Source organism: Lynx canadensis, chromosome F2, assembly GCF_007474595.2.
Source record: "Lynx canadensis isolate LIC74 chromosome F2, mLynCan4.pri.v2, whole genome shotgun sequence".
In the NCBI taxonomy this organism is placed as follows: Eukaryota; Metazoa; Chordata; class Mammalia; order Carnivora; family Felidae; genus Lynx; species Lynx canadensis.
The window spans coordinates 67,169,217-67,182,931 of record NC_044320.2 but is presented as its reverse complement, the minus strand read 5'-3'; the positions used below and the strand labels follow the sequence as shown (position 1 = coordinate 67,182,931).

At 38.7% G+C, this 13,715-nt stretch overlaps 1 protein-coding gene across 8 annotated transcripts in view; it reads right to left on the bottom strand.

The window, feature by feature from the left end:
* Positions 1-13,715, bottom strand: part of PDE7A (phosphodiesterase 7A) — a 139,164-nt gene that overhangs the window by 15,416 nt on the left and 110,033 nt on the right. For 7 of the 8 annotated variants that reach the window (XR_003966352.1, XR_003966355.1, XR_003966354.1 and 4 more), the window contains exons 8-13: positions 11,150-11,281; positions 10,871-10,962; positions 8,787-8,931; positions 6,728-6,824; positions 5,966-6,046; positions 1,243-2,413 (exon numbers count right to left, since the gene is read on the bottom strand). Coding sequence is in view for 1 of the 8 variants with exons in the window: in XM_030304369.1 (XP_030160229.1) it covers positions 2,205-2,413; positions 5,966-6,046; positions 6,728-6,824; positions 8,787-8,931; positions 10,871-10,962; positions 11,150-11,281 (756 nt within the window). In the remaining 7 variants the exon portion in view is untranslated. Of the gene's footprint in view, positions 1-602; positions 2,414-5,965; positions 6,047-6,727; positions 6,825-8,786; positions 8,932-10,870; positions 10,963-11,149; positions 11,282-13,715 lie in introns of those variants that run through there. The other variant, XM_030304369.1, reaches the window with a different exon arrangement.

The window sequence follows — 13,715 nt, the reverse complement described above, 5'->3', positions numbered from 1 at the left end:
TTCCACTGGTTTCTTTTCCCTTTTTTAGATGTGGCTAGTAGAAAATTGAAAATTCACTTACGTGTGGCTCACATTTTATTTCTATTGGACATCATTCTTCTGTGCAAATAATGACAATATGTTTGACTTTAAAACTTGTACTATATCCTTCCTAATGAATTGGACTTGAGAAGACACAGGAGAGGCCCAGTGGTGCCTTTCTTACATTGATATCAACCAAGCAGAATTAAGTGGCCATTTCTTATTACTTTACTTTAAAAAAGCAATTACAGCTAGTACTTTGATATTGTAAGAGTGCTGATATCTTATGCAATTCCCAACTGTGGGGACAAAAAAGGCTGTGGAGTCCAGAGGCCTGGGCTCAAAGCCGACTTGTACCATGTATTAGTCAGAACTCTGAGCACACACAGTGGGGCCACTCACTCACTCGTGAGGTGCAGATAATGACAGATGACCCCAAGGGCTTGGCCAGCACCTGCATCTGCCTAAATAAATACCTGATGAGTGAATGCTAGAACCAAGAAGCTAAACCTTGGATTTCCTAGTAATTTAGTATTAAGATTTCCAAAAGATTGAGTTATAAGGTAAATATCAAAGATAAATATGTGAAAAGATAGGTTTTTATTCATCAAAAGTTAACAGCAACAGGCACATATTAAAATGAGTATGGCAAAGCCTTTTACAAATGGCTTTACACTCAAGCTTTCTCCCAAGAAAATGGCTGTTGCAACGAACTGTAAACATAATCAATAAACAGTCTTTTACAGTAACAAGGGAAATACAATTGAACTAAAAGAAAGCACCGGTTTCTCTTAAAACTAGATTACAGTTGTGCTTACTATACATAAAACAATTTAAAACAAATTACAAAAGTGGAATGTTTGAAGTTTAAAATTAGTCCTTAGATTTTGTCCTAGAAAACATCTGTTCACATCAAAAGGCCCATCAAAGGGTAACGTTTCATCAAAGGGAGGGACAAGAAAACAATGCACTTGTTTCAAATCAAAACAAGAAGTTTGGTCACTTAGCTTTGTGCATAGTTTAAGGCAACTGGAGCGGTCTGTTACAGCTCGCCTACCTTCCCCTCCCCCAGTGTGGCTGCGCACCGTGTCACATTCTAAGATAATAAATAAAAGCTTACGTTTCAAATCCTTTCCCACATGGATAAATATAACACATGCACAGTCACACATGCACAAACATGCACGCAAACATACGTCCACACATCCACACACAACATACCTCTCACGCACTGCAGCGAAAGGGACTTTAGTACCCTTGCTCTGAAGGACACACTTCCCCATCCCACTTTATTTCAGATTGGCAAATACCCTGAGCTGTTTATGGTGTTTTAAACATTCCACCTGTTTCTTGCATGTGCAGGTCAAGAGTACAGTAGTGAAAACAACATGCAATGTCTTCACTGCAGAATCATAATACAGCTAGGACACTGGTGTTCTTCCCCTCCCGCCCCAAATCAGAAACTAACAGTTAAAAAAAATTGCATTGCCAAACAGCACTGGAGGGAAAGCTTGGCGGTACTCTATGATAAATGCTCAGTTTCCAGTGCGCAAAATAAAACTATAGCAAAAGGGAGGCTTTGGTGGCATCCAAAGAAGAAAAAGGCAAACCAGGGGGAAAGAGCTGCAGTTTAAGTTTGATCTTTAAAATTCTTAGTGGTTCCTTCACAATCATGCTCCAAGGCAATTTAGAACCAATATTTCAGAGTTGATTTGTAAACATCGAGTCTTGCAGGAGGCAGCAGAGGCTGGGCACTTCACATTTCCTTTTTCTCAGAGAGAACTTAGTGGAAGGTACAGATACACAATGTTGCGTCAGACTGGTTAAATTCCAAGAGATTTCTGCCGAAAGATACAGTTCAAGTTTCACGGTTCGAGGAGTAAATGCTTTGAAAAACTGGTGGCACGTTGCAAAACTTCCTTCGTTACTCCTTTCGGATCCGCTCCTGCTGGGCTTTGCATATTCAAGGTTTCACACGAAAGCCAAGTGCATATTGCTGTATGTTCAGGTCTTATAATTAAAAAGTGGGGTCGCACGATCCAGTAGAGGACACCTTGGGAATAAATAACGCTGGCCTCATTCCCTCGGAAACCTTGGCAGTCAAGAAAGTCCTCTCACCTCAAGACCCCATTTCACATTTCTAAAAACCTGCAGGAGGCAGTCTGTTCCGACGATTCTGGGGGCTATGATAACCGATTTTCCTGAGGTAATAGCTGTGAGTTCAACTCCTCGAACGCAGCATCAGTGTCCTCACTGGTGGACTGTTCTCTCTGCAACCCCTTCCAACTGGCTTTATTCAGCCCCATATGTCCGAGCATTGTCTGGGATAGCCTGGTATTGGAAAACCTCGCCCATTCTGTGAATAAAGGCTCCACGAGATAAGTCATGAAACCTGGAGAAAATAAGAGAAAAAAAGGTCTTAACATATATTCTGAAACTTCATCTTCAGAACATCTATCCAGTGTTTATTCTCTTAAGTCCTATTCTAATATTACCTAAGTTTTCAGTGTGTGTGTGTGTGTGTGTGTGTGTGTGTAAATGTACATAACTTCTCTGAAGAATCTATTTAGTAGCTCAATGGAACTTTAAGTCAAGGTGAATTGACAAACACATCAAATCTTTTCTGACGGTTCCTTTCAGCTACACCACCACATCCTATCTGAGCAAACACTCAGCGGTCCTCTCAACTCTGCAGAAAGCAGGGCAGACAGTTGCAGTGAGACAGCTAGAGGCTAAGAGGGGTCTCTTCCAAGCCTGTGGGTGATGAGGCCTGAGCTGAAGTGGGGCTGGTGACGTGCTGCTGGGTTTCGCCCCCTCAGGGATGGCATCTTCACACCTGGTCATGGTTACACTTGGCCACTTTATTTAAGTCAGAATTTACGGAACCAAAACTCATGACAAAAATTACGAGCCTAAAAAGAACAGAGCGTATTAGCTTCAGCAATTACTAAAATGAACACCAAAAGCGTACCAGGGTCCTACTTTTTAAACAACTCATATAACTGATCTCTCTTAATTTGTAGTCGGAAAGGGAAAATGAGTGATTTCTGGGTTGTCTGTACCTTTAGGTTGTACAGCACTCATGCGGACATTATGCCTGATTTAACACTACAGTGTATCTTATACTCCTAGAAAATACCTCGTCAGTCAAATCACATATATTGGAGAAACATTTAGCATTATTTCCTCAACTTTTGATCTGTTAAGGAGGAGGAGCATGTACATTCGAATTCTATCATTGCTATGTAACAGTTTTAAAATTTTCTTCATCTCTAAAAACTTTTTCATTTCAGCAAAAGACCATGTAGACCACAGGCCACACAGGTTTCATTTAGGCAACAAAAAATTCTGGAGTTAAAGCAATTAGCACCCACTACTTTTAATTAGAAAAGTGTACAAATTGTGGTATCTGAAATAGTAATTAATATTGGAAATAAGGCCTTTCACTCCCTCCACGCATATTAACGGAGAACCTGCTATCTATGCCAGGCACAGTTCTAGGGTGGCCAGGAATATAGCAGTGAACGGACAGACAAGATGTGCCCTCAAGGAGTTACATTCTGGTGAAGAGAAAGACGTAACAAATAGAGGAAAATGTCACCTCTGCGGTCAAAGAACACAGCAGCTTTTTGGTAGCCATCCTCATACCACAGTGTCAGGCTGAACCAGTCATCCAGAGCCCTGTCCCTTCCAGATGCCACAGTTAAGTGGTGAATCGCTAGAGTTTTATACCCAAATGCAGAACCTCATTATCATGCTTTTACATGAGTTTCATCTTATTTGATTCACCCGTTATTCCAACTGGTTGAGAGCTTTTGGATCTTGCCTCTAACAACCAACAAATTAGTATTACTTGTGTCTCTAAGTTAACCTCATTCTTTTAGGTCTTAAGCACCCGACAAAAATGAATGGGCTGGGGTCATGGACAGAGACAGCCACACAGCACCCTCCTGGAGGGCGGGGCTCTATTCATTAGCTGCTTGTGAATCCACTTGTTGTACAAGCCCATTTGCCTCTCTCTTACCCCCACAGATACCACAGGACACCTTGTCAAATGCCTTACTTCCCCAGTATGTGTTCTTTTCTTGTTTAACAAAACCATTATTTCTATCAAAGAAGGAAACTGTATTAATTACACATGACATCTACTTACTGACCCTATGCTGGCTCTGAATAACCACTGTTTAGCACAGTATTTATTCTGTATAATTTATAACTGTATAAATTGGGCAAACTATCTGAAAAGGAGGCAATGAGAAGTCCACGTCTCCTAGGATTGTTGTGAGGAGTTGGCAGATGTCAGCTCTTACCATCATTTCCCTTATCCTTGTCCCTTAGATAACCTGACCTAGAAGTGCGGACACTGACAAGATCTGTAGACTGAAGTGAAGAATTTAAGGGGTCTAGCTTCCTTTCTCTTTTAGAAATTGTAGTTTTTAAAAACCTACTGTTAAATTAATCTAGAGAGTCACTGACTCCAGCAAAAGAACTTAAAAGTAGCTACAATGACTTTGCTATTCATTCACCTATCTTCAATTTAATTCCCTTTGCCCATATTTCACCTGTTCTTTTGCATTTGAAGGTTTTTCTACTTGAGACTCAGGGTACCCCAGATCTGCTTCTTAAGTGTCTTCTTATCCCCCCCAAAGAAAGCTCCCCCCTCTGCAAAATTCCCCAGGCTTCTGGCTGGTTGAGCCCCAGCACCACCCTCCCCTGCCCCCGCCATTCCCGCAGGTCTGTGCCACACTCTTCTTGGCCTGGCTCTTTATCTTCCCTACCTGTTCCTCTGCCATCAAGTCAGTTACTACCCACTGCCTTCCACATGACGATGCCTTGCAACTACTATGTAAGTATCAGATTTCTGAGTTTCTGACCCCTACAAGCCTCTTTTCAAAGCACTATGCCACAGACATGTGCTGTCTTCTGGATTTCTAGAAACTTTATCTTTCTGAAGTTTGTGCACCCATTTCTTTATGTTCAACCTAATCCTCAAAGGCCCTACTCAACACCAGCTACCAAAATCACATTCATCCCGCAATACCTTGCTGACTTACCCATCCCCACGCTGGCCTCCTACTTTACGTTCAAAACCCCAACACCCACTCCTGTGCTCTTTTACAATAAGCTGCCCCTATTTTAATCAGCACATTTCCCTGTGCTTTCTATTACAATTATGTCTCACTTAATTAATAGTTCTCTAGTGCCTCCTGCTTCTAGGTGCAGTGCAAAGCCTCAGGAATACATCGCTGCAGGAAGGACCTGGGAGCTAGGGGAGACGTATATCTAGTGCTTTGGAGGCCTGGAAAAGGAGCGACCGACTCTGCCTGGAGAGAGTAGAAGGTGGCATCTGGAGGAGGTGGATCTTCAAGAAAAATGAGTCCATCAGGCAGGTGGGAAGGAGTGGCGAGGGGGAAAGAGTAAAGGGGTGCCATGGATTTGGGGAACACTGCAGAGTCCCAGGTTGCTGCGGGTATGTGAGGGGAAGTTGCCAGGGAGAGAACTGAAGAGACTATTCAAGGGAAGCTTACAAGAGGCCTGTACAGGATGTTGAAGAATTAATCCACAGGCGGTGACAGAGAAAAGTAAGCCACAGCGGAAAATGGACTTCACATTATAATTGTGCTCAGTGGTCACTTTTTTCATTTTAGAATGCAATCCCAGAATTATGCAAAAGAAGCTTCCACATGAGCAAATCACGTATTCTGTCAGTTTTAAAACAAAGTTACTGCTACCTGCTTTGCAAATATTATGGTTTTTATGACCTAAGATTAAATGAGAGTAAATTATAAATAGAGCCCCAAAAAGGAAAAATGGGTAAAATTTCTTAAATTAAAAAATAGAAATGAGCACAATTTTAATAATTTATATTTCAGATGTAGATCTCTTCTTGGCAAACTTAAAATCAGCAGCATTTTTCTAACCAGCTAGAAGTATGTATAGTTACCAATCTGGATGTTGGCAATAGATTCAGTCTGACGATCACAAAGTGGACTCACACCCAAATGATACTTCTTTTCTATATCTCCTAAAATTATAAAAACAAGATAGAATGATTTATGTGGAACATAACTATTGCTTAAGTATACAGTTAAAGTCTTCATCTTACCTGTAAATTCCTTAGAAAATGCATGACATACTTAATCCTCAAGAGAGGATGGCTTCTAAATTAGTTCTTTTTAAAATTTTTAAGTTATTCACACATAGAAAAGGTTGCCAAGCTGATATCCTATTTTAAATGGAGGAGATGAAAAATTTTACTAGGTGTTACCCCAAGACTATAATTCTGTCAGCATTTTAATTTAAAACTTAGATTTCTAAAAGGAAGGCGCATGAAATGAAGATCCTTGATTCCTGTTTTTAAATTACTAAAAATAACCTGCATGTTCACAGGGCCATGGGACCCTCCAAAAGGGATGATGAGATACAAGGTCAGGGAAATCTTTCTGGACAGCGAAATTTCTAACCTGACTTATGTCTATTTATAAATGCAAATATTCACATTTCATCATTTCAAAAGAGAACTGGTAATTTCCAAAATATGCTCAATTTGTACATTATTGCCTGTATGTACATCTACACTGAGTTGTCACTAAAAATACCAACAAGCATCTATTGCTTGACTCCTGTAAATGTCTGGGTTTTTTTATTCAAATGATGCTAAAAAATGAATTGAACAGACTACTTATCACTCAAAACTGTAACTTGCCTTGATGGAAGAATTCCTCTGTTACTTTTTCACTCCACTGCTTGCTTAATTCCCAGGTCCGACATGGGTTACAAATATCAGCACATTTCAAAGCCATCTAGCAAACAAAATATTAAAATTCTTTAAAGAAAAAAGTAAAATTTCAATTGTACTAAGCTTAAGTATACTCCAATAGTGGGAAAAAAGGACACTTTAATGAAGAAAAATGCTGCAACAGAAAATTCATTGTCTTTTATTTTTTTTTTTATTTTTTTTTTAATTTTTTTTTTCAACGTTTATTTATTTTTGGGACAGAGAGAGAGCATGAACGGGGGAGGGGCAGAGAGAGAGGGAGACACAGAATCGGAAACAGGCTCCAGGCTCTGAGCAGTCAGCACAGAGCCTGACGCGGGGCTCGAACTCACGGGCCGCAAGATCGTGACTTGGCTGATGTCGGACGCTTAACCGACTGCGCCACCCAGGCGCCCCCATTGTCTTTTATATTAATTTTATGATGCTATTATGTCTATCAATCATGTCTTCAGGAATGCTAAACGACACTTTATACCCAAGAGCCAAGCATAAGGACTGGACTAAACATAAAGCTACAAATAAATCATTGTATTCTCGCTCATTTTTAGATCCAAGAACTAATTTGTGAAAATAAAACACTTGGCTAAAAGATGCTCAACATCACTCGTCTCAGGGAAATACAAATCAAAACCATGATGAGATAACACCTCACAACCGTCAGAATGGCTAAAATTAACAACACAACAAAACAACAGATGTTGGCGACAATGTAGAGAAAAGGAACTCTCTTGTACTGCTGGTGGGAATGCAAACTGGTGCAGCCACTCAGGATAATAGGATGGAGGTTCCCCAAAAGTTAAAAACAGACTACCCTACAATCCAGCAATTATACTACTAGGTATTTACCCAAAGGATACAAAAATAAGATTTGAAGGGGTACATGGTACCCTGATGTTTATAGCAGCATTAGCAATAACAGCCAAAGTATGGAGAAAGCACCAGTGTTCATTGACTGATAATGGATAAAGAAGATATGGCATATATATATATTTTATATATATATAAAATATGCCTACACACACACACACACACACACACACACACACACACACACACACTGGAATATTACTCAGCCATCAAAAGGAACGAAACCTTGCGATTTGCAATGACATGGATGGAGCTAGAGTGTATTATGCTAAGCAAAATAAGTCAATCAGAAAAAAGACAAATACCGTATGATTTCTCTCATATGTGGGATTTAAGAAATGGAAGAGATGAACATATTGGAAGGGGGTGAAGAAGAGAGTGAAACAAACCATAAGAGACTCTTAAAATTTTGTTTTTAATGTTTATTCATTTTTTGAGAGAGAAAGAGCAAGTGTGAGCATGCATGAGTGGGGGAGGGGCAGAGAGAGAGGGAGACACAGAATCTAAAGCAGGCTCTAGGCTCTGGGCTGTCAGCACAGAGGCCAATGTGGGGCTCGAACCCACAAACTAACTGCAAGGTCATGACCTGAGCTAAAGTCAGAAGTTTAACCGACTGAGCCACCCAGGTGCCCCACCATAAGAGACTCTTAACAAAGGAGAAGTGAGGGTTGATGGAGGGAGGTGGGTGGGGGATGGGCTAGATGGGTGATGGGTACTAAGGTGGGCACTTGTGATGAACACTGGGTGTTGTATGTAGGTTACTGAATTCTGCTCCTGAAACCAATACTGCACTGTATGTTAACTAAGTAGAATTTGAGTAAAAATTTGAAAAAAAATTCATAAAAAAATAATAAAATAAAATAAATTACTGTTTGTTGGTCAGTACCCTAATCTCACAAAAATGGTTTTTGTTAGAAATCACGAGTATGAAAACTACAAAAACAATGGTGCTTTCCTACGGAGAAGATTCACCTTCTGTAAGATATTTTACTAATGGAAGGAAATCCCACAGCTTACCCTCAAAATTTAACCACTCTGAAAGCTACACTAGACTACTTCATTTTTATTCTAACAGTCATGTGATTTACCCTGGAAAGAATCTTTCCCAACCCCATTTTACCTGTAAAACCAAATGCCTATGCCTGGCATCTTCAAGGCGTAAATCACCTCTGTCCAAATGGGACCGGAACAATGACAGATACTCATTTTGGCGACTGATGTCTGTGGCTAGTATCAAAGCACCTATCTGAGTCTCCATTTGTTGCCTGGAATTAGAGAAATATAAAAAGAAAATACAAGACTTTCAATTAAATAGTTACTTCTTGATTTTTTTTTCTTAAACTTAATATTCTGCCATTCAACTTTTAACCTATCACAAAAAATGAATTTTAAAGAATGCATTTAAAAAAACCTACTAAAATCATCAAAACTAAAACCAAAGGAGTTTGTAGGAGAAGTACAAATATGTGTACATTCCCAAAAGAATGCCTTTATTTTGCCAGCCAAGGAGGAATTAGTTGTCTAAAAACAAATCCATATGAGCCTGATACGTTATTTTATAAAATTTTTGGCTGGGATGTGCTGAGGGTACACAACTTTGGTTTCTTTCTTGGGTGTCTGATACCTGGAAGTCAGAAGGTTGGCTCAAACGGAGAAAGAACAGCCCATTCAACAACTAAGTCTGGTAGATATTTTGACTAAGATGCATGATTATATGCTGACGAAACCCCACCAAACAATTTGATAAAGTTTAGATGTAACTGTATTTTCAAGGTCAAATTCTAGAATCAATTATCTACATGAATATCCAACTTTTCTGGAAAGGAAAAGGTAACATGTTAATGCAAATACATCATATATCATTTTTAAAACTGTCTCAAGTAAAAAAATAATTAAGACTGTCTCAAGTCAAATAATAAGAGAAATAAACTTAAAAAAAAAACAAAAAAACCCTTCCTTTTTTCCCCTCAATGGGCTGTAGCGAACATTATCTTTGTATAAATATCAGTAAAGAGCTGTCAACAGATTAAAAGGCTCACAATATTGGATATTAAATGAAATAAATCCTAAATAAAGGAAACATAAAAGAATGCTATTAGGTAGTGTTCCTTATTGTCAGTTTTTATCAATAGGGTTAATCATCAAATGTAAAACATGACAAAAAGAAGAAAGCAAACATTTTAATCTGCTTTAATCAAGAAAAAGATAACTTATATATTCAAAAACTATGGTTTAAGCAATTTTTCTATTTGTACTACAGCAAGAAACAATTTTACTTACCAGAAGTATTGTCATAACTCCAAATGGTATCCATGAATAAAGATTTAAAAAATAAAAAATAAAGTCCAGCTTTTTTCTTATGGTCATTACACAAAATACTTAAGTTTTTAAAATAAAGTTGTTTTAAGTTATGAAATGGAAAAAGGAAAGAACAATAATAGTAACTTAAATTTTAGTACCCAAACTTATTCTTATGCCTCACCTTGTTTCTAGAATTAGATGGTTTATATCCACTTACATGGTTTTCTTAAGAGCATCTTCTCTCAGTGAGGCATTATTAAAAGCTTTTGTTTGTGGATCAGTGAGAAGAGATTTTGTTAATCACCATCATATCGGGCTTATTTGCACTGATGCTTATTAGGCTTTCAAATGGCCTGCTTAACATTAAATGGTCTTTTCTTAAAAAATTAGTATTTCCTGTTCTTTCCATCATTATTTTATCCTATGCTCCCGAAGTGACTCCAGGGCTATGCTATTGAGGTATAAAGCATTTTTTTTTACTTATAGATTTTGAAAACTTCCTGAAACTTTTAATGAGGGTATTTATGATGCAGAATAATTAATTTCTTTATACCTAGAACATAAGGTTTTATTCAAATGAGCATAAAATGGAAACATGTAACACTATTTACATAAATAGTAAACTATGAGGCACTGTGTATTTGGAGTGAATTTTGTAATACTCAAATCTATGGAATGATCCATAAAAAAAAAAACACTAAAAAAATACTACTGTCTTCACTGCAGAACAGGTTTAAATTACTAGAATTTTGATATAAACTTTTAAGATAAAATAATTCAGCCATTAAACAAAAACTGAAAACTGGGGGAACACCTGAATAATTTTGAAACCTTTATAAAATTGTTTTGCCAACTTAATTTCCATAGTTCATAACAAATTAAATGTGTCTTAATCCAACCTACCTGCTTTCTGATGGCATATGTGAGAATAAGCCAGATTCTCTCAATAATCCCACTGCAGATCTCCAGTGGTGATTTTCCAGTACTGAGGTATTCTACAAAAAGGGGCATATCTGAGTTATTTAATAGCGAGTCTCTTTCTGAACATAAAGAATTATCTGTAGGTGATATTAACCTGGTTAAAATTCTAATGTTCATGGACAATCTGTTTACTACTTTGACTCCATTAAAACAGTTTCCAGAATGCAAGAATATTAAATCTCATGATAAAATTGCACTGACCTTGTATAAAGTTGCCAAGTAATGGTTAGTTTTAATAAGGAAAGGTTGATTAACACCTGGATGATCCAGATCGTGAGTGGCAGCTGCAATTAAGCTCAGCAAGACATCCCAAGGGGTTACAGAACTGGCAAGCTGAAGTGGGACAAAAGAATTAATTACAGACATATCTGAAATAAACTCTGTACCATTACAGTAGTTTTGAATTTGCCTCAAATGGTAGTGTCGAGTCTCCTCCCCCTTCATGTTTTTCAGACTGTTCATTAAGGGCACCAAGCACCTGCCAGGTGCTGTCCTCATCACGACACGAGGGAGAGGTGGAATATGATGTGTGTTCCCATCCACACAGAGTTTACAGACCTTGTTCTTACACTGTGTTCATTTGAGACAGACTTACTCAAAATGACAGCCAAAGTATAAATGATCTTTTTTGAGAAATGGGTTTAAAACAAACACAGGTTTCTGTATGTTTATTACCGTAGTTGCTACCAACAGAAGACCTATGAGGTCTTTCAACTTTTTTTTATTGCAGTAAGAACACTTAATGTGAGATCTACGCTCACATTATCAGAGTTTTAAGTGTACAATTACATAAGACCTATGACTGAAGGCGCTTATTCATCAACAAATTGGTTACTAGACTTCAATTAAGAATCCAAACTGTAGGGGCACCTGGGTGGCTCAGTCGGTTAAGAGGCCGACTTTGGCTCAGGTCATGATCTCGAGGTCTGTGAGTTCGAGCCCCGCGTCGGGCCCTGGGCTGATGGCTCAGAGCCTGGAGCCTGTTTCACATTCTGTGTCTCCCTCTCTCTGACCCTCCCCCATTCATGCTCTGTCTCTCTCTGTCTCAAAAATAAATAAACGTTAAAAAAAAAATTAGAATCCAAACTGTAACATTATTTCTGAGGTCTTTAAGGAAGCTGAGTAATCCTGGGGCAGTCTATATCCACTCTATTAAGAAAATCCTCTCCCAACAGGTGGATATAGTCAGAACAGCATTCACAATATAGTCACCTCAGAAAAAGTGATCGTGTAAGCGAGCAATTATAATGTTACTCTCAATAATCATTGCAGATCTTAGCTGATACAATAAAATAATCACAAGGGGTAAGTTAATTACCTGACTGAAACGGTCAATGATAAATAACAAACTGTCAGTAGTAAAAAAAAATAATGATTACCTTTATAATAAAGACAAGCCAACGATATTAAGACAATTTTTAAAGTGGGTTAAAAACAAGGCAACTGTTGCTTCGGATTCTGTGTCTCCCTCTCTCTGCTTCTCCCCACTCATGCTCTCTCTTTCTCTCAAAAATAAATAAATGTAAAAAAAAAATTAAAAAAACAAAACAAAACAAAACAAGGCTACTGTTATTTCCATTCCTTTAACTGTATCTGGTAATGCCGGACAGTAACAACAAGCTGTGTGAAGAAGAAACTGCAAACCATTTGATGGAGACGTCTGCAAAGCTATCATCAGGGCCCTTTTCCAAATAAAAAACTAGTAATGCTGAGTTTTCCTGTGTTCAACAAAAAACGTCACTGTTTTTATTGTTGCTATTAGGTGCTAATAGGCTCAACTGGAACAAAATTATAATCTAAGCTCAGCTATGAAAACACAGAAAGTAAACACTCAAGTTAAGGCTGATGTCAAGTACAGAAAGAAGGAACTTTGCCCTAACTTTCTAGCAATTTGGGGGGGCTTTGAGTATTTCTTTTTGCACTTAAGAGTCCAGGAATTAGCTCTTACACAGAAATCATATATAAAAACTGAAAGCAGATTTCTTTTTTTTTTTTTTAATTTTTTTTTTTTAACGTTTATTTATTTTTGAGACAGAGAGAGACAGAGCATGAACAGGGGAGGGGCAGAGAGAGAGGGAGACACAGAATCTGAAACAGGCTCCAGGCTCTGAGCTGTCAGCCCAGGGCCCGACGTGGGGCTCGAACTCACGGACTGTGAGATCATGACCTGAGCCGAAGTAGGCCGCTCAACCGACCGAGCCACCCAGGCGCCCCTCTTTTGTTTTTTTAAAATGTTTATTCATTCTTTGAGGGACAGAGAGAGACAGAGCGTGAGTAGGGGTGGGTGGGCCGAGAGAGAAGGAGACACAGAATCCGAAGCAGGTTTCAGGCTCCAAGCTGTCAGCACAGAGCCAGACGCAGGGCTGGAACTCACAAACTATGAGATCTTGACCTGAGCTAAAGTCGGACGCCTAACTGACTGAGCCACCCAGGTGCCCGGAAAGCAGGTTTCTCACTAAATACTATATTTAAGCCTTTCTATTTGATTCCCTCTGCACCTGCATTTTTCTATAGGTGACTCCTTCTCAAATTTTTCCTTTCAGTTTACGTGGTTTCTGACCACCTTATCTACAGCTGTAAATGCTTGCCATTCTCTGGTCACTCTCCAGCACATTCCTCGATTTAGATTCCTTCACAGCAGTAATTACTACAATATATGTCAACATTCTATTTATTTGTCTAATGACTGCTTCCCCCACTGGGACCTTTCCTGTCCTGTTTACCACTGGATTCCTAGCACCAGGAAAATGTACTGAATGAAAGCACT